The 27251-nt window shown below is 47.8% G+C and overlaps 1 protein-coding gene across 1 annotated transcript in view; it reads left to right on the top strand.

The window, feature by feature from the left end:
* Positions 1-27251, top strand: part of LOC146798781 (uncharacterized) — a 113291-nt gene that overhangs the window by 68191 nt on the left and 17849 nt on the right. Inside the window, exons 7-9 of the mRNA XM_085627777.1 lie at positions 18380-18437; positions 18781-18923; positions 23264-23367. Of these exons, the coding sequence (XP_085483903.1) occupies positions 18380-18437; positions 18781-18923; positions 23264-23367 (305 nt within the window). The remainder of the gene's footprint in view (positions 1-18379; positions 18438-18780; positions 18924-23263; positions 23368-27251) is intronic.

The following is a 27251-nucleotide window of genomic DNA, read 5'->3' on the forward strand; positions in this document are numbered from 1 at the left end:
GACAGATGTCAGGTTTTCTCTCCAAATAACTAGAACCATGAACCCACAAAGAGCCTAAATAGATATTAGTGGAGGCAATGCTTATGCACTAGTGGAGGCTGTAACCCCATTGTATACTGTGCATTCCAGGTATCCTTTTACTCAAGAGACTCCAGGCATTTGAGGCCTCTGGTCTGCCTAACATTTTCTAGTTTGAGTAATCTTTCAGAACCATCAGCTCTCTGGAGATTCATGCCAATACACAAGATCCTCATGTTGATTAGCTCTTTTGGATAATCAATGAGGAAACACTGGAAGGATTTCCAACTACTAACATTCCTAAGTGAGGCACTATTGGAACAGATATGGTTTTGCTGTGTTGTGCACAGAAACAGAGCGTAGCGACCTACATAGAACCTATTAAAAGTAAAATCAGAAGGAGGCATCATTTATTTTTACAAGGAGACTTTAACATCTTTGCACGCCCATGCAGGTTTTGATACCCACATACTTAAAAGGTATGGAAGGTATGTTGGCCCACTGCCTCAGATATGTTCAAAATGAGGCATCTAATAGCCCTGCTTTAGGCCAGAACACCTGAACCTCCATTTGGACCAGGGAGGAGATAAAGAATCATCTTCCAGTCTCTCCTGAAATTTGGTCGATGTCATTCCTACAGGTCAAAAAGGTGATTGTGAAGTATGTAGTGGATCATTTCGTTGAAGAGTCCTGTGTCTGACCTTGGGCTGAAATCTAGATTAGGCACTGAAAAACTTCCCTCCTCCTATCACCACCCAAAATAGTTTGTCAACCATTGGAGGAAACAAAAGTAGCTGCCAGTAAAAAAATGCTCAAATTGCCGGCAAACATTTAAACCAAAGAGTTTGACTAAAAAAAACTGTGTGCTACTATACGTTGAGTAGATGAATACAGCTTTAAAATAAGAATTCAAGTACATCAATTAGCAAGGCCAGGCAGAGCAGCTGTAATTCTTGGGTCGCTGCAGCTGAACCCTTGTATAATAAAATTCCATTAGATTCCTCACACCACACAAAGTTCCATAACTATGTACACCTATCCAGACAAGGACATAACATTGACCTTGGGAGCAACATAAGGAGATGGAGGCAACTGTAGGAGATAGTTCATTTCCAGGACCAGGGACACAAAAACCCAGCATATCTTTTCCCTACTTACCTTTGTTTCTCTTCATTTTTCTTCGTTGTACTCATCTGCTCCTTCCTTTCCAGGCTTCAGTAGATATAGGAAAAAGGCTGTTTCTTTATTCCCTTTTACCACCTTATCTGTTTCTTCTTCATGTTTATATTCTAAAATGTTTTGTTGGAAAGGGATTTTGTCTTTTTTGTAATCTTCTAAAATAGAGATTCGCCCGCCAGAGTTTGTCTGTATCCAGGACTCGAAGGCCAATTGGTTGGTTATGCATTTTCCATTCAGTGAGGCATGAAGGAATGAAGGCACTCGTCTGAAAGACAAACATAGGGGGCCCTTTTGGAGTTGATGAGAAGTGCCCAAACAAGAAAGACAATACCTAAAATAATCTGAAGTGAAGGGGCGGGCGGGAGTGGAACTTGCAAGCCTTAAAAATTGAAACTGCCTAACAATACTGGAAAATGGAGAAGGCCAAGAAAATGGCTGGGAATCTAGAGAATAAATTATTAAAACATCTTGAAAAAAAAACTCCAGGAAGACCAGGTACACAATCCTATCCACTTGGTGCAGTAAAAGGGGAATTATGTGAGGGAAATTGAGTAACATTCAAGGGAGGGTCTGGGTGTAGGAACCTCACATGTTCAGGACTGCCTTTATCTGAAAGATCTGTGCTCCTGCTCTGTGTTCCATCTAGTGATACTGTATGTGTCATGTGTAAGACTGAAAGTTCTGGGATGTAAAAATGCTTTGGGTTGATAGATCATAACGCTCTGCAATTAGTAAATCGGGTGGTGAGGTATTTATTCCTGGAGTCTGTATCTCAAGTCGGTTAGGTGTTTGTGTTCTTGAGTTGGTATTGTGCAATAGTTAGGTATTCTTTTTTTTAGTACTTATATCATTGTGGTGGAGTTTCTGTTTTTAAACTTGTATTTTGAGTGCTCATGTGTTTGTGTTATTTAAATGATGTTTTTGTGTTGGTTAAATGTGTGTACAGTGCTAAAAGTAACATAAGAGTAGCTAGGTGATTGTGTATTCTTTCCTGGGTATAGTGGGGAAGTTTGAAATGTGTTTGTTTAGTTTAAATGTTGAAGAGATATGGTGTGAGTGCTCTGAATTTGATATGTTGGGGTGTTAAGGCATTTTGAAAATACAGCAGGTATCTTGAGATGCTTTTGTATCTGTTTTCTCTGAACATTGCTGGAAGGACTATGTATCACAGTTGACTTTGAGGGTCGTGGAGGCGGGTCCCTCATCCTGCCGCACCTGCAGCTGGCCATTGCACTATAAAGCGCCCACACGCTTCCCGCTGCATGGGACGCACCCGGGCAAAGCCTGGGCCAAAGGCAGGCTCACCCTGCACCCGTCAGCGCCGGGAAGAGTCAGGGCGGGGCCACCCCCCTTGGCTTGTTGGTGCGACATCACAGGGCACTCTTAATTAGTGTGGTTTGATGCTGCTTGTTAGGTACGTGGATTTTCTCCATTGATGGTGTTTGTGCCTGTGCCCTTTTTCTTTATCCTTTTTCTCCTTCATTGACCCTTACCTTGGAAGCAGGTGGACACTTGTGACTGACCGCACGCCTTGCATTGAAAAACTGCTTAATGAACATTACTCGCAGACTGTAACCATTGAACAATTACATACTCATTAGCTGGGAAAAAAGTTGTATTTACAATACTGAAAAGGGCCGTCTGTTAGCATGTTGTGTCTCTTGTATCTTTTTTACTCAGTTTCCTTGAGATGGGGAAAAGAAAAGCGGCTGCTTATGTCCCAAAGTCCCCCAAGTGTGTCCCCTGGTTGGCTACCATGGAGGGGTTTCTCTCCCGGGCAGTGAGCGTGGTATCTAAAGAAATTGAGCTTGTTGAGAGAAGGTTCTCCCTGACCGAGATTCCCACTATATCCATTAATTCTTGCACCATTCCTGTAGTGTGTTCACGAGGGCTTGATCAGGAAGTGTTATAGGAGGATTTCCCCTCAACACCAAGGTGTGCTAATAGAGAGGGTTGCGCCCAGGGGACAAACACTGATCCAAGCCCCGCTATTAGCCCTAGATGCAAGCGCCGAAGGCACATGGTTGCCCCTAAACAGAAAGCTGTTTTAGTCACTGTGGGGGTACAGATGGAGCCATCTTCATGTCCCCAATCTGTCCTGTTCATCAATCAATCAATCAATCAATCAATCATTTGTAAAGCGCACTATATACCCGCGAGGGTCTCAAGGCGCTGGGAGGGGTGCCGCTACTGATCGAACAGCCAGGTCTTGAGTATCCTCCTGAAGGTTAGCAGGTCTTGGGTCTGTCGTAGGCTCAGTGGGAGGGTGTTCCATGTCTTGGCGGCGAGGTGGGAGAAGGATCTCCTGCCAGTGGTTGTTCTTCGGATGCGCTGGACGGTGGCGAGTGAGAGGTCGGTGGAGCGTAGCTGGTGGTTGGGAATGTAGAAGGAGAGCCGTCTGTTGAGGTAGGCTGGGCCGGTCTTGTGGAGTGCTTTGTGTGCGTGGATGAGGAGCTTGAAGGATATCCTCTTGTTGACAGGGAGCCAGTGCAGGTTTCTCAAGTGGGGGGTAATGTGGCCATGTCGTGGTTCGTCGAGGATCAGTCGTGCCGAGGCGTTTTGGATGCGTTGTAGTCGTTTGATGAGCTTGGTCGGGGCTCCCGCGTAGATGGCGTTTCCGTAGTCGAGTCTGCTGCTGACGAGGGCCTGGGTGACTGTCTTTCTTGTATCTGTCGGGATCCATCTGCAGATCTTGCGGAGCATGCAGAGTGTGTTGAAGCAGAAGGAGGAGACGGCGTTGACTTGCTTGGTCATTGAGAGCGTTGAGTCGAGGATGATTCCCAGGTTGCGTGCATGGTCGGTGGGTGTCGGGGCTGCCCGCAGTGCCGTCGGCCACCAGGAGTCGTCCCAGGCTGAAGGGTTGGAGCTGAGGATGAGGACCTCCGTCTTGTCTGAGTTCAGCTTCAGACGGCTGATCTTCATCCAGTCGGCGATGACCTTCATTCCTTCGTGGAGGTTGGCTTTGGCAGTGATGGGGTCCTTGGTGACGGAGAGGATCAGTTGAGTGTCGCCGGCGTAGGAGATTATGTTAAGGTCGTGCTGTCGGGCGACGTGTGTGAGCGAGGCCATGTAAATGTTGAACAGTGTCAGGCTGAGGGAGGATACCTGGGGTACGCCGTAGATGATCTCGTAGGCTTTGGAACGGAATGAGGGGAGGCGGACGCTCTGGGTTCTGCCGGAGAGGAAGGAGGTGGTCCATTCCAGAGCCTTGTCTCGGATCCCTGCGGCGTGGAGGCGTGCGCGTAGTGTGAGGTGGCAGACGGTGTCGAAGGCGGCGGAGAGGTCTAGGAGGATGAGTGGTGCGGTCTCACCGTTGTTCAGCAGGGTCCTGATGTCGTCGGTGGCGGCGATGAGGGCAGTCTCGGTGCTGTGGTTGCTGTGGAACCCTGACTGGGAAGGGTCCAGGAGTCTGTTTTCTTCGAGGTATCGGGTTAGCTGTCTGTTGACCATTTTCTCCATGACCTTGGCCGGGAAGGGGAGCAGAGAGATGGGCCGGAGGTTCTTGAGGTCTCTTGGGTCTGCCTTAGGTTTTTTGAGTAGGGCGTTTATCTCGGCCTGTTTCCAGCTCTCTGGGAAGGTCGCGGTCTCGAGGGAGAGGTTGATGACGTTGCGCAGGTGCGGTGAGATGGAGCTGCTTGCTTTGTTGAAGACGTGGTGCGGGAATGGGTCTGACGGAGACCCGGAGTGGATTGTGCTCATGGTCTTGATGGTGTCATCGGCGCTCAAGCTGGCCCAGGCTAGCAGGGGGTCATGGTCGATGGTGTGCGGATAGTCTGTTGTGTAGCTGTCTGTTCGGGCTGTCTGGGTGTTGAAGCTGTCGTGGATGTCTGCTATCTTGCGGTGGAAGAAGGTGGCGAGGGAGTCGCACAGGGCTTGCGACGGCGGGATGTCGTTGGTGTTGGAGTTGGGGTTGGAGAGTTCCTTCACGATGTTGAAGAGCTCCTTGCTATTGTGTGCGTTTTTGTCGAGGTGGTCTTTGAAGGAGGTCCTCTTGGCCGCCCTGATGAGGTGGCTCACCCTGCACCCGTCAGCGCCGGGAAGAGTCAGGGCGGGGCCACCCCCCTTGGCTTGTTGGTGCGACATCACAGGGCACTCTTAATTAGTGTGGTTTGATGCTGCTTGTTAGGTACGTGGATTTTCTCCATTGATGGTGTTTGTGCCTGTGCCCTTTTTCTTTATCCTTTTTCTCCTTCATTGACCCTTACCTTGGAAGCAGGTGGACACTTGTGACTGACCGCACGCCTTGCATTGAAAAACTGCTTAATGAACATTACTCGCAGACTGTAACCATTGAACAATTACATACTCATTAGCTGGGAAAAAAGTTGTATTTACAATACTGAAAAGGGCCGTCTGTTAGCATGTTGTGTCTCTTGTATCTTTTTTACTCAGTTTCCTTGAGATGGGGAAAAGAAAAGCGGCTGCTTATGTCCCAAAGTCCCCCAAGTGTGTCCCCTGGTTGGCTACCATGGAGGGGTTTCTCTCCCGGGCAGTGAGCGTGGTATCTAAAGAAATTGAGCTTGTTGAGAGAAGGTTCTCCCTGACCGAGATTCCCACTATATCCATTAATTCTTGCACCATACCTGTAGTGTGTTCACGAGGGCTTGATCAGGAAGTGTTATAGGAGGATTTCCCCTCAACACCAAGGTGTGCAAATAGAGAGGGTTGCGCCCAGGGGACAAACACTGATTCAAGCCCCGCTATTAGCCCTAGATGCAAGCGCCGAAGGCACATGGTTGCCCCTAAACAGAAAGCTGTTTTAGTCACTGTGGGGGTACAGATGGAGCCATCTTCATGTCCCCAATCTGTCCTGTTCATCAATCAATCAATCAATCATTTGTAAAGCGCACTATATACCCGCGAGGGTCTCAAGGCGCTGGGGGGTTGCCGCTACTGATCGAACAGCCAGGTCTTGAGTATCCTCCTGAAGGTTAGCAGGTCTTGGGTCTGTCGTAGGCTCAGTGGGAGGGTGTTCCATGTCTTGGCGGCGAGGTGGGAGAAGGATCTCCTGCCAGTGGTTGTTCTTCGGATGCGCTGGACGGTGGCGAGTGAGAGGTCGGCGGAGCGTAGCTGGTGGTTGGGAATGTAGAAGGAGAGCCGTCTGTTGAGGTAGGCTGGGCCGGTCTTGTGGAGTGCTTTGTGTGCGTGGATGAGGAGCTTGAAGGATATCCTCTTGTTGACAGGGAGCCAGTGCAGGTTTCTCAAGTGGGGGGTAATGTGGCCATGTCGTGGTACGTCGAGGATCAGTCGTGCCGAGGCGTTTTGGATGCGTTGTAGTCGTTTGATGAGCTTGGTCGGGGCTCCCGCGTAGATGGCGTTTCCGTAGTCGAGTCTGCTGCTGACGAGGGCCTGGGTGACTGTCTTTCTTGTATCTGTCGGGATCCATCTGCAGATCTTGCGGAGCATGCAGAGTGTGTTGAAGCAGAAGGAGGAGACGGCGTTGACTTGCTTGGTCATTGAGAGCGTTGAGTCGAGGATGATTCCCAGGTTGCGTGCATGGTCGGTGGGTGTCGGGGCTGCCCGCAGTGCCGTCGGCCACCAGGAGTCGTCCCAGGCTGAAGGGTTGGAGCTGAGGATGAGGACCTCCGTCTTGTCTGAGTTCAGCTTCAGACGGCTGATCTTCATCCAGTCGGCGATGACCTTCATTCCTTCGTGGAGGTTGGCTTTGGCAGTGATGGGGTCCTTGGTGACGGAGAGGATCAGTTGAGTGTCGCCGGCGTAGGAGATTATGTTAAGGTCGTGCTGTCGGGCGACGTGTGTGAGCGAGGCCATGTAAATGTTGAACAGTGTCGGGCTGAGGGAGGATACCTGGGGTACGCCGTAGATGATCTCGTAGGCTTTGGAACGGAATGAGGGGAGGCGGACGCTCTGGGTTCTGCCGGAGAGGAAGGAGGTGGTCCATTCCAGAGCCTTGTCTCGGATCCCTGTGGCGTGGAGGCGTGCGCGTAGTGTGAGGTGGCAGACGGTGTCGAAGGCGGCGGAGAGGTCTAGGAGGATGAGTGCTGCGGTCTCACCGTTGTCCAGCAGGGTCCTGATGTCGTCGGTGGCGGCGATGAGGGCAGTCTCGGTGCTGTGGTTACTGTGGAACCCTGACTGGGAAGGGTCCAGGAGTCTGTTTTCTTCGAGGTATCGGGTTAGCTGTCTGTTGACGATTTTCTCCATGACCTTGGCCGGGAAGGGGAGCAGAGAGATGGGCCGGAGGTTCTTGAGGTCTCTTGGGTCTGCCTTAGGTTTTTTGAGTAGGGCGTTTATCTCGGCCTGTTTCCAGCTCTCTGGGAAGGTCGCGGACTCGAGGGAGAGGTTGATGACGTTGCGCAGGTGCGGTGAGATGGAGCTGCTTGCTTTGTTGAAGACGTGGTGCGGGAATGGGTCTGACGGAGACCCGGAGTGGATTATGCTCATGGTCTTGATGGTGTCATCGACGCTCAAGCTGGCCCAGGCTAGCAGGGGGTCATGGTCGATGGTGTGCGGATAGTCTGTTGTGTAGCTGTCTGTTGGGGCTGTCTGGGTGTTGAAGCTGTCGTGGATGTCTGCTATCTTGCGGTGGAAGAAGGTGGCGAGGGAGTCGCACAGGGCTTGCGACGGCGGGATGTCGTTGGTGTTGGAGTTGGGGTTGGAGAGTTCCTTCACGATGTTGAAGAGCTCCTTGCTATTGTGTGCGTTTTTGTCGAGGTGGTCTTTGAAGAAGGTCCTCTTGGCCGCCCTGATGAGGTGGTGGTGGTTGCGGATGGCGTCCTTGTGTGCTGCGTGGCTGTTCGGAGTTTGATAACTGTGCCATTCCTTCTCTAGTTTCCGGCAGGCTTGCTTGGAGGCAAGGAGTTCTGGGGTGAACCAGCTGGCCCTCTTGCTGGTGTCTCTGTGGGGGGGGTTTCTTCAACGGGGCGAGGGTGTTGGCGCAGTCCTCGATCCAGCGTCTGAGGCTGTGGGCAGTGTCATCGGTGTTGGAGGGTTCCATGGGTGGGCTGAGAGCGAGGTTTGCACGTGGTTGGTCTTCGGTCATTTTGCTCCTGCAGCGGCGGGGGATCTGTTGGGTGCGGTGGTGTGTGGTGGGTTTCTGGAAGGCGAAGTGGATGCAGCGGTGGTCGGTCCAGAAGAGTTTGGTGGTGTGGCTGATGGAGACGTGCGGGCTTGAGGAGAAGACGGGGTCAAGCGTGTGGCCGGCGGAGTGGGTGGGCGTTGTGACAAGTTGCTTCAGTCCGAGGTTCATCCACGGGTTGTCCACCCTGGGGACTTTATATGACTGGGAACACAAACCTAGACTCAATCACTTTAATGTTTGTATCAATTGAAGCAAGTTTTTTGAAGATGGTGGTTCAGCGGAAAGCCTTACTTGCTTTACACAAGGACGTGAGGCCTCCAGTTGGAGCGGGGTCTGTCATCACTGGCCCAGCATGGTTTCAATGTCCTTTAGCTCTTCCACCACCACAGCTAATTCGGCTACCTCCTACTGCTCCACACACAAATCCGAGTCCTACTACTGCCTCAATGGATCTATTCTCCCTTGTAGCAACCCATTCATTATCTTCTCGGCCTGAGGTGGTGATTAACTTGCCCCCAGAAGCAACCCCTTATGTGACAGTGTTTGGGAATGTTTCCCCACACAACAATTATACACCAGAAATATTTGGGAAATTAAAGAACAAGGTGGTGCATTGGTTTAAGGCTCACTCTAACTTGGGCATGGAAATGTATTATTCAGTCATCATGGTCAGGAGGGTGGGTTGGGTGGGACTGGATGTTAAGAGATGGGCAGGGGATTCTGTGGAAGTTAATTTCAATAAACTACTATAGCTGCTCGTATCCTGACCACATTAGGCTCCATTAAATTATCCAAATTGACCGACATCCTGGTGCTTCCTCTAGGTAATTCTATAAGCTGTGCATTGTATGCAAGTCCTCATGGATCCTGACACAGAGTGGATCTACTCGTGTTGGCCACTCAACTCCCAATTCCACTGGTGCCTACACCCCTGGCTCTGGGTAATAGATTTGCGCCCTTGAGCAATCTCAAATCTTGTTATTGACTTTATGCTCCGCAGATATCCCCGCTATGCCTCTGCTCCCGACTTGAATACTCCAACTAGCAATGGGGAGGAATTGAGGCCATTATCTTGGAACATTGCGTGTTGGTCTGCAAAGTTTAATGATAGCAAGTGGATGCAATTTGTTAAGACATATCATGTGATTTGTCTGCAGGAATCCTGGGAAGTCAGCAATCTTTTATTTCTGTGAAAGTTCCCCTGCAGTGGCGTCAGCATCCAGGAGGTCTAAAAGGGGTTTGGTTATTTTGGTCTTTAGAGCTTTGTGGCTACGATAAAGATCTTAAGTGGGATTCACACCTGTTTCAGGCCCTTTAGCTGCATGTTTCCTGTTCCACACCTATAGGCTTGATCAACTATTATAACGCAAAATTAGGATTATGCGGGACATCTAACCTCCTCAGCTAATGTTCCGCTATTAACTCCCTGGAGGGCCTTGGTATGGGTCAGGAGAAGCTTGTATTAGTAGGCGATTTTAATGGGCATCTGTGTATTAGCCCATTAGCTTCAGATAATGTAAACCTGAGATGCGTAATTGCAGATGGGCTCTATATGGCACACACATCAGACGGTAGTGAGCTTAACACTTTTTGTACACCCCTATAGCTTGGTTTTTGCTCTAGGAAGTTGGTAAACTCGATTAACCCCCATATTACCCCCACATTCAAAAGGAGGGGCTGTGCGTCAATAAAACATTTTCTTTTTGTTTCAGCTTCTTTGTTCTTGCTTATTTCAAGTTTTAATATAGTTCATAGCCCTTTCAGTGACCACAACCCCTTGTCACTAGTTATTGGGAGAGTAAGGGATGGGATTAAGCCACAGGTAGTGACACAGGGCGGGCCTACCCTTTCAGATTAAGGTAGACGGTTGAGTTGGTCACTCCTAGATCCAAAGGAATTTAACCTGTCACTCTTTACTGAGTGTCGACAGGAGATATCCACCTGTTTGGATACGAGTGCCTCGGGTGAGGCGATACTGAGTGCATTTGTAGGTATCGCCCAGAAGGTGTCGGCACTGCTCGGACAAAATCCAGGTTAGATCATCCTAGATGGTTTGACCAAGATTGTTCTAGGCGTCTTCACCCCCTGAAATCTCCTCTTAAACAGTCTACTAGAGACAGGGAGCATGTTGCCCAGTGCTGGAAAGAATGCAAGATGGCCCTTAAGAGTTGTAAGTATATTTTACACAAGTCAGCATGGGAGGAGCCAGCCACAGCCAGCGAATTAAGAGATAGCACCCTCTTTTGGCAGGTGATAAACAAGCCTTGTTGTGCTGAGCCTTGGGGCCTGCCTTATGTCACCATATTTCTGGGCAGCAGTGGGTGGATCATTTTAAGGGCATATACAACTTTGGGTGCTCCGATGGTGAGGTGGGCCAAGCAGGCTTAACATTGGGGAGAGGTAATGTTGTTTTTACCCTTGAGGAAGTTTCTCAGGGCATCCAGGCTCTATCACGTAACAAGGCTCCAGGCCTCGATGGCATATCGCCTAACCTATTTCGGGATAACATTGAGGTCTGGGGGCCGGTTTTGACTGTGGTTCTAAATGCCGCAGTGAGGAAGGGAGCCCCTCTTTCATGGTCCTGTTATTATTGTCCCGATCTTTAAGAGGCGGGCAGGGATAATCCACAGTGCTATCGCCCTATATTACGTATTGATGCAGTATGGAAAGTTCTTGGGAGGATTCTTTTAGACAGGCTGTTGTTGTGGGGAAACAAAAATGATATATTTACAGAGGCACTATATGATTTCAGACTGGGCAAATCAACTATTGACCAGTGCATTAATCTGTACTTAATTATAAACAAGTACACTGTTGCCAAGCCTGGATCGCTTGGGGGGGCGTGGTCTGCCTGGCAGCGGAATGGCCGCTCTTTGAGTGTGCCCGGGACAATATCCTTTCAAAATCCTAAATTGGGGTGGGGCTGCGGCGCTGTAACTGGCGCCCTCGGCGCGCTGCCCATCACTTTGCTGTTGCTCCGAGCTCTGGGTGTGCTCTGAGACGCTGGAACGCGGGAGGGGCCTGCTGAGCCCGCGGTGCCTGCATGAGACGGCTGCGGAGGTCGGCAGACTTGTAAATCGAGCCCGGGGATGCAGTGACGGTGCAGACCTGAAGGAGCGGAGACGCTGCGACAGCCTGATTCGACCGACGCGGACTGCAGTTGATGTGCGAGCGGCGGACCCGCTCTGGCGGTGCGTGGGAAGCTCGGTGAGTCTGCACGCATCCCGTGCCTGAGATTGTCCCGGAAGGCGGCGAGGGATTGTCCCCGTGTATGCGAGCAGGCCGGAGGGTGCCATTTTGCAGAGCTATAGACGTCACGGGGAGCATAGCAGGCCACGGAGTCGAGTATGCCTTTGCTTCCCCCTATCTGCGGTGGTCCCGAGAGGAGAGTAGAGGAGAGCTGGTCCATGTGTGCTGCTTACTGAGGTACTGGCGCTGCCCCCCCCCCCGGAGTTATTTTATCATGGAATGAGACTCGAGGGTGGCAGCCAAACAGATGATCTGGCGGAGGAACCTGAAGCCCAGACACGCTGACATCGTGGCGCCCTGTAGTTGAGCCGCCTAATAGTGGCATACTGGGGAGGCGCCCTGCTGTATCGTCAGATTGCATTGTGAGCACACAGGTATGTGACGCACTTTATGGACTTCGGCGGATTGCATGGGCACCTGCTGGGGCTCGACTTCTGATCTGTTCTGCCACTCCGAGATGCGGTGAGCTGCTGTGGGTGACCCGGACCGGTGTAGGAGGTGCTGAGGTGGGCTTCCAGGTCAGGGTGGGCTACGCTGCTGCCCATTGCTGGGAGGTCTGCTTTGTGCGGTTTGGAGGTGGGGCAGTCTGCAGGCCCACTTGTGCCCTAGGATACTGGCATTGTCCTGATTGTCGACAAGTTGATGTAAGATGGGAAAACATGATGCCAAGCAGCCGAGGCTGACCTTCGACAAGCGAGCCACGCACCATGTTGAGCTGCCTTCGAATATGCAACCGGAGGAGCAGCCGGAGTTGCACGCCGAGGATGGTGGTGAGGACTTGCGTACTTTAATGCTGGAAATGCGCTCTAGCCTGTGAAATATTGACTCAAAGCTGGACACCCTGACCTCGCAGTTCGACTCGGTGAAAGCCCAGGTTTCCACACACGAAACTCGCTTAGATGCCCTGGAAAATCGGCATACTGAATTCCACGACTTTCAAGTAGAAACGAAAGAGCAACTGTTAAACATGGACAACCTCCTGGGTGTTATTCGCGCAAAAAATGACGATTTAGAAGCGAGGTCACGCAGAAATAACATACGCATTACCGGGATTCCGGAGACCACCACGATTACCAGGATGGAAAGCTACATGACGGAACTCCTGCACACGCTGTTCGATCCTCAGCTGTCCCCGGTCTTCGTGGTGGAAAGGGCGCACAGATCCCTGGGGCAGCGACCACCAGTAGGGGCGCCGCCTCGACCGATACTGGTCAAATTGTTGAATTACCAAGACTGGGACACCATTTTGCGATTGGCGAGAGAAAAGGGACAATCGGCATACCAAGGTAACGCCGTGTCATTCTATCCGGACTTTACGCTGGCCATGCAGGCAGCGAGACGTGAATTCCTGCAGGACAAGCGCATTCTCCTGCAGGCGCAGATCCCGTACTCCTTGCTTTATCCCCCAAAACTGAAGGTTTCTTATGAGGGCACTGCACACTATTTCACTGATGCAAAGTCCGTACTCAAATTTGCCAAGCATATTGAGGGGAAGAAGGCCAAAGAGATCCGAGGGCTGTCGAAGTCAGCGTCTGGTCACTTCAGCGATAATGACTGATACTGAGTAGATCCTGTTTGAGCTCCACATGTATTCACTACACTGCCATGTTCTGTGATTTTCCGTTCAAAGGCAACTGCGAATCAATATGATGTTATTCTTAATTTACTGCTGGCGTGCTTTTGGGATGCCGGGGGTGGGGCTGTTGACACACCGCTAGATTCCCGGCCACCCTGTTTATTCAGGGGTGATTGCTGATGCCACCGTGCCCCCATGGGAGGTTTCCCTTGCAATGTTCAAAATTGGGTATGTCTTTGGTTCTTAGGGTGGGTTTTTCTGCAACCTGATTGGGGGGTTGGAGTGGGTGAGGGGTGGGGCTGGGGTGTTGTTTGGTTTTTTAATGCCAGTGTGATTCTTGGGTGTGAGCCACTGTATAATTTTGTTGATTTACTGATTCGCGTAGCGGCACATCGGCCTCTCACTGGGGAAAGTTGTCTGGGATCTCCCACGACAAACCACTGAAATTGTTGACATGGAACATTAGAGGGCTAAATGACTGTCGTAAGGCCAGATTGGTCCATGCTTATTTGGCTAGGCATAATGTTGATATTTGTCTGCTGCAGGAGACACATTTGAACACTGCTCCCTCTTCGAAACTGCGGCATCGCAGGTGGGGGCACACTTACATGTCCATATATTCTAATTATGCCAGAGGGGTGGCTGTGCTGATTCGGCAGGGGGTGGACTGGCAAGAGAGGGAGGAATTCAGAGATCCGGAGAGTAGGTTCGTTATCCTCTGTGGACTGTTGGGAGGACTTCCCCTGGTAATCGCATCAATATATGGTCCAAATACTGATGCCCCCGATTTCTTCCAGGATGGATGGTCTAGAATTAAGGCAACGGGGTATGACACTGTACTGTGGGGAGGGGATTTCAATGCCATTCTGGACGATGCTACGGATAGGAGGGGCGCGGCTCGTGTCCTGCATCTGGCGGCTAGCACCGCGTTGCAGTCCATAATTCAGGATGGTGACCTGGTGGACATATGGCGCAGTAGGCACTCCTTGGCCAGGGAGGGCACATGTATTTCTGATCACGGAGCATGGTCCCGCTTAGATTTTTGGCTGGTATCAAGAGATGCTGCGGCCTGGACTGCCGACGTGTTGCATTTACCGCGAACGCTGTCGGATCATGCCCCGTGCTTGTTGCAATTGACCCTTCTGGGGTGCCCCCCCAGGCATTCAGCTGGCGACTCCCGCCCCATGCTCTGATGGATGAGGCCTTCAGGGAGGAAATTCGGAGGGACATCCTAGACTATTATGTTAACAATGAAGGGTCGGTGGAATCTGAGGCCTCACTTTGGGAGGCCTTTAAGGTGGTGATCAGGGGCCAATGCATTGCGAGGCAGGCGGGCGTTCTTAAGGCGATACGAGGCACGCTGGCGTCCCTGGAGGCCCGAATAAAGGAAATGGAGGGGATGTATTATTCTGCCAGTGACACTCATGTGGCGCAGAAATTAAAGGCTCTTCTGTTGGACTATGCGGAGGAGGCGCAGCGTGAAACAAAATTCCTAGGTAAATATGCTGAAGTGTGCAGATATGGGGAAGGGGACAGGCCGGGCCGTACACTCGCTGGCATGATTAGACCATCTAAATCAGCGACGTTTGTTCATGAGATCCGGAACCCGGAGGGAGACATGATTAGGGGGCATATGGGGGTGTCGAACGAATTTGCTGCATTCTATCATAAATTATACACGACCACTCAGGGATCATGCGCAGAGGAATTAGATGACTTCCTTGAGACCGTAGCGTTGGTCTGGTTTAATGACTCCCATAGGAAATATATGGACCTCCCTTTTACAGTAGAGGACATGGTACAAGTTATTAAAAGCCTGCCTCTGGGTAAGGCGCCTGGTCCGGACGGTCTAACTACATCCTTCTACAAGACTTATGCTGCGGAGTTGGCGCCTCGCCTATTGGAGGTTTACGGTGAAGCACTGGAGTTGGGGGTACTGCCGCAGTCCATGAGAGAGGCGACAATTATTACGCTTTTAAAACCTGGGAAGTCGGCGGAGGAGCTTGACTCCTACCGCCCACTTTCCATGATCAATGTGGATGTGAAAATGTTCGCAAAACTTTTAGCTAACAGGCTGCAACCACTTTTACCAATGATAGCCCTCCCAGACCAGTCGGGTTTTATTCCAGGGAGATCCACCTCCCATAATTTACGAACGTTCTTCTCCATTACCTGCACCCAGACGAAAAAGCTGCGGTGGTGTTCTTGGACGCCACCAAGGCGTTCGACACGCTTGAATGGCCCTACCTATCCCGCATCATAAGGCGAATGGGTTTCAGCCCGCTTTTTATACAGATCATCCAGCTGCTATACACTTCCCTCTCGGCACGCGTCCGGGTAAACGGTCTGTTATCTGACCCCTTTTTGATCACGCGTGGGACTCGACAGGGGTGTCCACTGTCCCCTCTCCTGTTCGCCATTGCGATGGAGCCCCTCGCGGCCCGAGTCCGACAGCATCACACCATGAGGGGTATTGCTTTTAGCTCCCGGAACCTGCTTATATCCCTGTATGCTGATGATGTTACGCTATATATAATAAACCCAGAAGAGAATCTAGACCCAATATTGAGAGAATTCATCCGCTTTGGTGGGCTTTCGGGCGTGTGCATCAACTGTACTAAGTCTGTGATCTTCCCGTTGACTGCCGGTACCCCTCCGGTGACCTTGGAGTTCCCCTTGCGCTGGGAGGCGGGTGAGTTTAAATACCTGGGCGTCTGGGTGTGCCGCGACACACAGGAAGTGTGGCGCCTGAATTATGGCCGTACGATGGTTTGGCTGGAGGACAACGTGAAAATATGGGCGAAACTGCCGCTGTCCCTGACGGGTAGAATAGCTCTCGCCAAAATGGTCATTCTGCCGAAATTTTTATATTTGTTCGTTAACATACCAATCCCGGTCACCAAGCACTTCTTGAACACACTTAAGTCCCATCTTCTCACGCTGGCGTGGGCGGGCGGACAGGTCAGAGCTTCGTGGGATCTTCTCACTCTCCCGTTGAAGCAGGGTGGTTTGGGTGCCCCAGATATGCACCTATATGCGCTTTGTGCGCAAGCCCAGTTCTTACATTATTGGGTGCACCCGACTCCATTCCAGCCGCATGTAGCGGTCGAGGCAGAGGTAATGGCCCCAATCCCACTTAAGGTGGCGCTATATCACAAACCCCGCCGTCCTCGCGGTGATATAGATTCGGCTGGAACCCTGTGTTGGGCGTAGAACGAATTGCGTAGGAGGGCGAGACTCCCGTTGCTTTACGCTCCCTCAGTTCCTCTGCCGCAGAACCCAATGATGCCTTGTGTACAAGACAGCCTAAGTGGGACACTAGCTGCGAAAATGAAACTCCAGACGTTTGGAGACTTGTACCCCGGAGACACATTTCGGCCTCCGCCTGTCGAGGCCGAGGGACAGACGGTGCCTTTTGCTGAAATCTTTCTATATCATAAAATCCGCCCGGTGTGTCGCTCTTTGGGGGTGGATTTTCCGAGGGCACCACCGACTATGTCTGCACTAGATAAACTGCTGAAGTTTCCTTCATCGCGGAAACTGGTTACTCGTTTATACTCGTGCATGCAAGATACAGCTCCGATCATAACGTCAAACTCTCTCAACCAGAAGAGCAATGGAGTTTTTGCTTTGGGCAATTGTGAGAGCTCTCCCCGAATTACAAGTTACGTTTGATACATTTAAAATATTTGCATAGATATTATAGAACGCCGGTTGGTCTTCATCGTATAGGACTTCGAGCGGAGAGTGATTGCTGGAGATGTGGCTTTGCACTGGCTATGTTTTTTGCATGTGGCATGGCACTGCCCCAAGATAGCTGAGTTTTGGGCAGCAATTTTTGATGCAGTTAATGACATATTGGGGGTGACACTGACTCCATCTCCAGTGATAGGTCTACTGGGTTATGTAAAGGACACGCCACCTAAGCTGCGTAAACTTCACGCCCTCCTCCTTTTATTTGCAAAACATCAAGTTGCAGTGCATTGGGGTAGGCGGAGGGTGCCCTCAGTCAAGGATTGGGTAAGGGATATTACATATGGTCACACCCAGTTAAGTACGTATTGGGAGTTGCTGCCACCAGCTTCCAGACCCCAGAACATCTGGGATCCATTCTTAACATGGTCCGCTAGCACACACGGTGAGACTGTGACGTCGGAGATGGCGGCCTTGCAGCCAACCCTGTAGATGTATTGTGTCATTGCCTTACTTTCATGTATATTGTATAACTTAGGGGTCACTAATCTAGGTGGCTAAGGGGGAGTGTTCTTCTGGTTTTGGCCCTCTTAGACAAAGACGTATCCGGTAATTTTATGTTTTTCACGTATCTGTTATTCTGTGAGTATACTACGACATGGAAAGTGTATACACCATGTATGGAATTTTGGGGTGGCGGATGTAATGCGGCGTGTCTTTATTACTGTGTATGAAGTGGACTCATCTACAAAAAAAAAATGTTGCTTCTTTGGTATTCAGCTGGCCTGTTTGATGGGTTTGTATTGTTGAATTGAAATGTCAATTAATAAAAATATTTTTTAAAAACCTGGATCGCTTCATGTGGCATTCATGGGCCTCACGTCCACATTCAACAGGGTAAACCGTAAGAAGCTTTGGGATCTGCTCCACTTGATGGGTGTGGACCCATAACTTGTATCACTCCTATCGAACTTACATGCTAGCACCTCTGCCGCAGTGAGGTACTATGGGGTGTTATTTTATATGCCGCCCCTCACTGTTTTCTATGGGAGTGCACAGCAGTCCCTATCAGTGGCCATATGCGGTGCTTGACTTACTCCAAAGCTGGGCTGGAGTACATTTGAGCTTGTTAAATCTTTAAGTTTATAGTTATGTTAGAAGTGTAAGTTGTTAGTAGCAATAGTCTCATTCTTTTGTAGGTGTGTGTTTGTATTCACCTGTCCTTAAATTTCCCTAAACCCCTCCCATTTAGTAGCAAGTAATTTCCAGATACTCTGCCTTGCTTCTCCCACATTTACTACAAAAACATGTACTTATGTGTGTGGAGGTCTCCATCACCCTGGCGGAGAGCTCTTAACGGAAAAGACAGGAGAGCACAGAAAAGATAGGAGAAGATAGCGGAGGTGTAAGTTGGGGACTCTGTTTTTTGATTCGTGAATAGCATTTTGTAGTATTACAAAAGGCAGTTTGAGACTAGGCCCCTATAAGTATAAGAATGCTTGGGAAGACTTGTATCTGTGTTAAATAAAAGACAAATGACTATGCCTTGGATTGTGCAGACAAATTCTAAAATGCAACAGGTTTCTTTTCAATGACCACCCACTCAATCTTTTTCTTTATCACAGCAGGCTCACATGGTATCCAACTTGAGGAAGCTGGGCACATTTATGGAGCTGCCATACCGTAAGTCTCATGAACCCGGTCAGATCACTCTATGCAGTTGGGGAGCCACTCCAATGGCAGGTGAAATGACGTGAGGTTAGACACATGCATCCCCCTGTGAGGCAACCTGTGCACTGTATGGGGACAGTTGTGATAGGGTTGAAAAGAGGGGGAATAAAGGTGCTACAGTCTTAAACTTTACAATGCCCCAATGCGCGATCTTGAACCAGTGTGAAACTAGCGTATATAAGCACCAAATCCAAAATAGAGTGAATGATCGACCCACCTTCCCAATGGTAGCTTACATGGCCCAGGGTTTGCCCTTCAAGGACACCCACCCCTCAACGCATGTTTCTTTTGTCAGTCAGATAAATATCGGACCAGATTATCAAGCAGAGTTGCCCGAACTGAACAACCCCATTACCACCACTATGGGACCGCTGCCAGAGGAGCTGGTGTGGATGCCTTGGGAAGAGCTGGAATGGGATGCAGACATCCAACAGAGCGGTAAGAGACCAATGTATCACACCAGCAGGAATGGTGGAACCTTGATTTAAAAAATGGGGTAGGTGGCCAGGTCAGATGGTAACAGATGTAATGAAACACAGCCCTGCATTGTGACAGGGGATGGGTAAAGAAATGTGGATGGCAGTGGTGTAGAAAGGATTCCAGGACCCCTAGTGCACCAAGGAAAATCTGCTCCCTCCAGTTCCCTGGTTAAGTACTGAAATACAGCAAATATTGAGGCGCAGATGGACCAAAAGACGCTTGGGCCCCAGTGACATTAATGATGGATAGACCGCTAGTGAAGGGTCCAGGAAGGCACCATGAATTCTTTCCTTGATCCCTCATTTATAGATACATTTTTATAGATACCTGTAGGCCAATGAGTTCTAACCCTGATGGGCTGTATCCTTGCTCATGTTAGCAGCATTTGTAGATTGCATCATCACCAATGGTAGGGTCTGTCTGAGGTGTGCATTGCTGCGTGTCTCAGGGCCCTCTTACTAGCCAAAGTGAACTGGAGCAGTTTTTGGATTTCTTTGCAGACTGGAGTTTAGATGTCAGCAAATTATTGTGAATAGACTGATGTGTTTGTGTACTGTATAATATAGTAGTTCCGGAAACTCAAGGGTCTGTAGTAGGCCTGGGCTAAAATTCCGTTCCGCTCGCGGAAATTGCGATAATTTGACAATTTCGCGTTCCGCGGAGAGCGCGAAAATGTCAAAATTTCCGCAATCCGCATTTTACCGGAAATGTTTTGCTTGCTCGTGCTGTAAAATAATACATTCTCGCGTGCGCGCGATCGCCTTACCTGAATCCCCGCGTTCGCCGACAAGTTTTCCCGATCCGGTCGCGTTCTCCACGAGATGTTGGATTGATGGTAGCCATTTGCGCTGTCTCGCGACAGTTCGCTCCCGCAGTAACGTCATTCGTCACGCGATCACGTCTTTCTTCTCGCGATCATGCATCGCGAGACAAGTGAAAACAAGATGGCCGCGCCCGCGAGCAACCACATGGGTAAGTTGGCGAGCCGCGACCACGCAGAAAATAGCGCGAACGGGCGGGAAAAAACTTCCGCATCTTCGTGATATTTCCACGTGTTTGCAGAGATTTTTAAAATTTTCGCGATAATTTGCGAAAGTGAATTTCGCAAATTCCGCCCACCCCTAGTCTGTAGTGTGTAGCCTGCATGTAGTTCTCATTAGTTGCTTGAAAGAGATGCTATTGGTTTGGTGGAGGAACCCCTGGTGTCTAGGCTCCACGTTAGTAAACTTCGAGTGCTTCCTAAGAAGCATATTAGTATCTGGTGAGGCGAGAGATGAGCCTTAGTGCACCTTAAGTGAATGCCATGCTTGAACTGGAAACTGTGGGTGCATTGGACCCCAAGACAATCCATAACTTGAGCATAATTATTTTGGTGGAGCTGCTTTACTATATATAAAAATGAGGTAGGAACTGGTGAATCACAGCACCTTTTCAGTTCAGGATCCACTCCCTCACTTGGAGAGTCCTGCAAGGCTGTTCTTTGAACCCTACACTCTCAGTGGCCCTCTTCCCCCCTCTCATCTGGTCTTTTGGACTTTCTTGTATGGTCTATGCTCATGCTATTCAGCTTAAGGTCATGGATGAATTGCTGCTGGCAATCATTCAGCCACATTTTAGTTAGATTTTGTTGTCCATTGTGACACTTCAGACAGTGCAACCATATCCAAACCATGACAAATGATGACACGCAGATTACTGTGAGGCTGGATATGGAAACCTTCTATCTTCCCAACTGCATTTTGACAACTGCCTGCATTATGCCACAGGTTAAATGACTTCATTAATTGAAACAAAATTCTGATAAAACGATGGTTCTTGTTGCGGAAAGCGTCCTGTTATTCTGCTCGAGCAGTTGGTGGTCATTCAAAACTGGTCAACCTCCTTCTCCTGTGATCACAGTGCAGAACCACCTCCCCTTGTAATCAGTCACAGTGCAGAACCTCCTCTTTTAATCAGCCCTTGAACTTTGTTCCCCTGATAACCAAGTTACTTCAGTTTTTTGAGAATGCTTTGAAAATGTTTACAATTTTTAACCTTTTTTTATCAATTCGCAGTTAGCTAAGCAGTCAGTGGCTCCTATCTGAACTGCGGCACCTCGCTGTGTCCTGACCTTCCTGTATACCTCTTAAATGGAGCCATACAGACCTCAGCAGCGTGCATATTCCTTGGTCATGTCTGCCTGTCAGATATCTATCTCTGGCCACTTGACCAAGCTCCATTGTCTCCCCACAGCCAACTATTCACTGTTAAAATGTCTATGTGTGTTGTACAGTGCTGTTAATGTGTTGGGCCTTACTTTTCTACAGGACATTTTTCCATATATGTTCCACCCAGATATCTCAGGGCCTCTGATGCTTGGCTCCTTATAGTTCCTAAAGCTGTTGCAAGACCCACTATGCTAGTCACATCTTCTCTTTTCAGACTGTCAAAGGGTGGAATTCAATGTCGAGCTGAGCTTCATACCCATAACTAACAATCTTGACTGCTTGTATTCTGCAGGCAACTGAAAACCTGAATCATTGCTCAATAGCTTGATTTTCTTTTAACGCAGGGCAGCCTTTATGGGTATTTACTTGCTAGATAAATAAGTTAGCAGTTAGCGGGGACAGCGGGAATCTTTGACTACTGTAGAAACGTGTTTTTCAGGCAGTAAGGAAAAGATTAGCTTCAGTTTTTCTTATGCTTAAAAGGTGCTAATGTGTAGATTTAGGGTGGCATCTGAGGTTTTCAACTTTATTCAGCATGTTAAATGGCCAGGCTGAAGGGTTTGGGCAGTGCACAGATGGGAGTTAAGGCTTGCCTTTCCGTCCAAATATAAAAAGCTTCGTCTTTAGGGTATTTAATGATAGATATCTGATTAATATCCACTCTTGGACATCCACTAACTGGTATTCAAGGTCTTACCTAAGTTTGGGATCTGAGAAAACATAATGTATACCTGTATGTGGTTTGAATGGGCACCTGCCATTTCGTTTGAAGAACCAAAAGGGGGCGCATAAATATTTTAAATATAATGGGAAACCTAGATGAACCCTGAGTCCATGAACTGAAACTGCTGGTCTTAAATCTAAATGGCACACATTCAACCCACTGAGTATGCTTACTGAATCCACTATTAGTGCTGTCGGCGGCCTTTGAGGAAAACACTACTTACGTGCAATGTTCAACTGTCTCAATGGACACTGAGAGATCCAACATTTTGAAAAAAGAGGCTGGTCATTGGTTGATATATTCAAGGGTGTCATTGCTGAAGCCTAGAAGGGCTACCTTAGTCTATACTCAAATTGTATTGTGCACAGTATTTAGTGAATGTCTGGGAAAGACAGAAATTGCTGGACAATGCATTTTTCCAGTATTTTAGACTCATGACAAGCCAACAAATTGGACAGTGGACAACTAGCCTTTTTTAACAGAGGAGTGACTAGATCTTATTGCACTGGGCCAGACAAAGACACTGTTTGATGGAGAGGTTAACACAGTGCTGTTTCATCAGCCAAGAATGAGCTGGGTAAAAGTGTGAATCTGTAGGTTTCAGTTTAGATAGGTTTTTTCTTTTGTAGCAGCTTCTTTGAGAGTAAAAAATGGTCGGAAACCTAGGGGCAGATCTTCCCAAGTCAAAGAACCTGCTTTGTGGAGCCATGACTGATTAGCAGTCACACCTATGGATCCATAAATGATATTGCTTTTCTCTATAATTGGATGGTTTAGTTTGGTGCATAATTCTGTAAAGGGGTTATGCAAGGAGAATAATGATTGCTGCTAAGTGCAGTGGTTGGTAATTTGAAAGTGTCCACAGGTGACTACTAGCTTTATTAAAGCCCTTCTTTGCCATCAGGAAAGCTTTTTTTTTTTTAAAAAAAGACTTCATAAAGCAGTGATATTATGTTTACGCAAATATACCGATGGTTGTGCCATTTGGACTCTAGCGTGCAATATTTTGTTTTATAACCCTTAACGCAGCAGAGAACAAGGAGGCCTTCTACGAGTTTTGAGAATGTTGGTCAACTGTATGAACAAGGCTTTCATCCTAAAGGTAAAGAGATCAAAGGCTTCTTCGTAGTGTGGTCATTTGGTGGCCTACCCTGATCCTTGGTCCACAAAAAGTCTTTGTGAGGAGAACATCACAGGTTCCAATCCTTTAGTCGTGGTATCAAATGTAGGAAGAGGAAGTGTGAGCATACCTGTGAATCATGATGCTGAATGCCATTCTTAAAAATTGAAGGTTCCTCTCCTTGATTGCTCTGGCCTCCATTACGGTGGCTGCCCAGGATGACCATGCACCCTTTTGTCTCTTTCAGTGGACACCCTGCTGAAAGCAGCATGCTCAAGTGTCTTCCCTGGAGGCGGGACCAACCAGGAGCTGGCTCTGCACCATCTTTCAGAGGCTGGTGGAGACACCCTGGTAAGTCTAGGAAACTCTATTGGAATGTGAAAATGACGGCATACTGTATGAGCCTGTAAAGAAGAGTGACTGCAATTGAGAGACCAGAGCGGTGCAGAGAGGGAGACATTGAATGGTCAGTAATTGCGCTGAGCCTAGGGGATGTTTCCTAAAACTGAAAGCTTGCAGATGGCTCAGGGCAAAATCAAACACAGACCCCAAAGCTCTAGCAGAGATTACATTTATTTTGTTTATTAAGGTATGTTACAAAGCAGCAGTTCATAACCTCTTGCTGAACCCTAGGGGTCTGAGACTGCCTAAAAAATTAAATAGTATTTGCGGATTAATAAAGTATATGTAAATTAAGGAGCAAACTGTAAAATTTCAATTTTAAAATGTTCTGTAAATGTGAAGGAATTTGAAATTGGAGGTTAAAAATTAAGTTCATATTCTCAGATTGATTTTTGGAAGCAGTTCAAATGTATCAAACGGAACATAGCATGGGGGATGGGTGGCCTCAATTGAATTTTTTTTTAAGTGACAAACTTCCAAATAAAAAACAATTATTATTTTTTATATTTGTTGTGAATTAAATAAAATACTCCAGCATTTCTGTATTTTTGTGTTCTGTATTGCAGTTCAAATCATCGAAGTTACTTAGGTCAGGGTGCCAGTCTTTCAGTAATCACTCCTTGTGGGAGGGGTTCCCAGATTCCAATAATGATTCAGTGGAGATCCCCAGATTCCAGTAATAATTACATGGGGGTCCACAGAAGTGAAAAGGTCTAGAACCACTGTTGAGAAGTTCTTTGTGTTTTCTTTTGAATACTTCCAACACACAGAGTACTCACAGTGCACCAGGAAAAACTGCAAGAAGCCAGTGTGTTTAGGCTCTTTTATAATTTATGTTACTGATAAAAAAAAGGGGACAGGAAAAGTCTCAAAGATAAACACTGCATTTTCAAGTCCGAAAACTGTCATGTTTGAAAAGAGAATGTAATTTATTTGCTAGATTCTCACCCAGAAAATCTTTTCGCTGCATTTGAATACCCCATTCAGAGTAATAACCTGGTTACTTACCAGTAAGATTCATTATGCATAGTCCTCCTCTCCACAATGCTTGCATATTGAGGTTCGCCTCATCCTGCAGACACACTTTTGTATATCCGAGTTTTAACTAAAAAGATAAAAAATCTCTAATATATTACTGCTCCTTAACTTTGGTGTTCACAAAGGAAATCTGATAAAATTACGAACAAACCCCTGGAATCATTCTGTAATACAGACCGAGAGAAGAGATCCTATGTTCCATTGCCCTCATGAAAAAATGTGGTAGGGCAGGAAATTTAAGACTGTGATCAGGAAAACTGTGACTGAGTAATAAGTACCTAATGTCCTCCATATCATATGTAGATAAGAAGAGTACTTTATTGGAAGCACAGAGAAGCGTTGGCAATCCCACACACAGATCAGCTTACACTGGCAATGCTCCAGAATACAGTTACGTCACTAAGCATAGCAACACTAGAATGGTACATAGAACTCTATACTTAAAGTAACAGAACACATGTCCTGTGACATAACAACTTAAGATTACAACAAAGTACCCGAGTAATTACCTCCCAGTCCTGATAGTGAAGATATACCCCAGCCACATGAAGGTATCACAAGTCAATATATAAAAATAAAAAAGCTACATGTATTTATGCAACACCAGGGTCCTTTATTTAAACACAGAGGCCCTCATTGCAAGTGGCATTTATTGACTTTCATTTGTAACAATAATGGTCCAGAAATGTGTAGTGTCTTGTATGTTCTTCACAGCAGTTTGAAGGTAGATCTTCGGGCAACTGAGAGCCAAAGCAGGGCCTTTAAAGCTTTTAATGCGCAATAGTTGTTTTGCTGCAGTATTTTGAGTCTTTGGAATCATCTTATTGTAGATATTGATACTCCTTGATATAGTCCATCAGTATAGTCTAAGCATGATAGAGCACATGAAGTGGTTGCTCTCATTTGAAAGCATCAGTCTTATGACAGGGAAGTGTTCTGAAAATATTAGTAGAAAATGCAATGTGCACAGCTAGTGAATTTAGTCTCACTTCCTTAGTAGAGAAAGGAAAGGGAAAGAACACAGGTAAGGCTCAATCTTGAGAATGGTCAAAATGTAAAGGGGTTTTACATAGAAATTCCATACTAGGTTATGAGATGACCTTGTCAGAAAAAAAACATATAGAACCAAAAGGAGGTCACAAGATGAGAAAGTAAATTGAAGAACCAGCCATTTGAAGACAGAGATTCTGCGCAACCCAGAACCCAGGGGAGCTACTGAGGACATTTCTGAGCACTGAGGTGTGTGAAAAGGTGCCTACTAGCTTCATGACAATAAAACAGCCTGACCTAAATGAAAGCATTCCCTAAGAAATCATGGTTGGAGCACAAAAAGCAGTGAGAAGGCCTGAAGTTCTTCAAAAAAGCCTTTTAAACAAGCACCAGGATTTTACATTTGCCCAGTGGTGAGACTAAATTTTAGGCATATTCGGATGCCTATATTCCTGAATAAAAAGGGTAACTTAAAAAAAAAAACTAGCATCTCAAACTCCAGACTCCCAATTGTATTTGAAGAAGGAAGCACTCTAGTTGGAGAGGGGAATCTCAGAAAAAGATAGATTGGAAAGGCCTATGGGGAAAGGACTAAGAGCTATTGTAACTTGGGGAGCTAAGGTATGGGCAGCCCCCAAGGAGGAACTAATATAGCTTCTGTCTTCCCCTCCATAAGCTTCCAAGGGTCTTGCTCAGAAGGTGGAAAATGGGGACAGGCATAAAGCGACTGTTTGGAGACGGGCATTGTCCCACACAAGCTCTGGAGAGGGGGCCAACAAACAAAATTGAGTAAGATAAGTATCATGCTGGGAGGCAAAAAGGTCTATGTCTGGCCAAGGGAATCCATATCACATTGTGATTGACTGGAAGAAAAGAAGGCACAGGGAGATGGAGGATGGGAAAATCTGAATCAAACATGTCACATGCCCGTTCTCCATCCTCGGAACTCATGACGCTGATATAAACAGAAGGTGATTCTCTGCCACAACCCCAGTCTTCTGGGCCACAGAAAGTAGGCTTGAAACAGTGCTTAATTGGAGCTGGTGGCTGAAGGTGTGGTTCACCAAACCTCATTTTTGAGCACCAGGGGTTATTTTTCCTCATTAGACTGATCCAGAGCAAGAAAGCAAATAAGGGGAAAAGAAGGAGGAAGAAAAAGATGGAAAACCTGTTACAAAGGGAGAATGTAGTCACCTGCAAATGTGAGATAAAGGGACAGGGAGTGTCTGGTGGTGGATTAGAGACATGAGGTAGATTCTGGACTATGCACTCTTGTATTTGGCTTTATTCAGTAGTGTGGCCGCAGGCTTCTGAGCAAACGTTTGGGAGCTGGCTCCTAATTGTTTACAAACTAAGCACTGGCTGGAAACCCTTGTTTCCCTTCCCCTCTTGTGGCTTACACAGGACTTGGCCTCATGATTGTTTTCCATTACGTAAACATTATGACCAAGAAGAAGGGGGTGGTAGTGTGAGACTGCCCGATTAACTGAAGCTAGCGCCCCTCAACTGAAGGACTGATTCGATTGTAGGAGACCCATAAGCTGTTGTTAACCCCATTGTTGCTCCCCCACCCTCTTGTGTTAGCTTCAATAGTTAACACCACCTGAGGAGGAGCGAGCGGGACAATCCCTGTCCAGATGGCGCACCACAACCACCACTGAAGGTCTAGTCATATTTGAGGAGTCGCTGGAATCATCACAGAGTATTAACCTGAACAGGGGCCCCAATACCTCAGGAAATGGTTGATACTCAATAGGGATGGCCGCAGGCTTCTGAGCAAAACATTTGGCACTGACACATATTCT

The sequence above is a fragment of the Triturus cristatus genome, chromosome 9 (assembly GCF_964204655.1).
Source record: "Triturus cristatus chromosome 9, aTriCri1.1, whole genome shotgun sequence".
NCBI classification, from domain to species: Eukaryota; Metazoa; Chordata; class Amphibia; order Caudata; family Salamandridae; genus Triturus; species Triturus cristatus.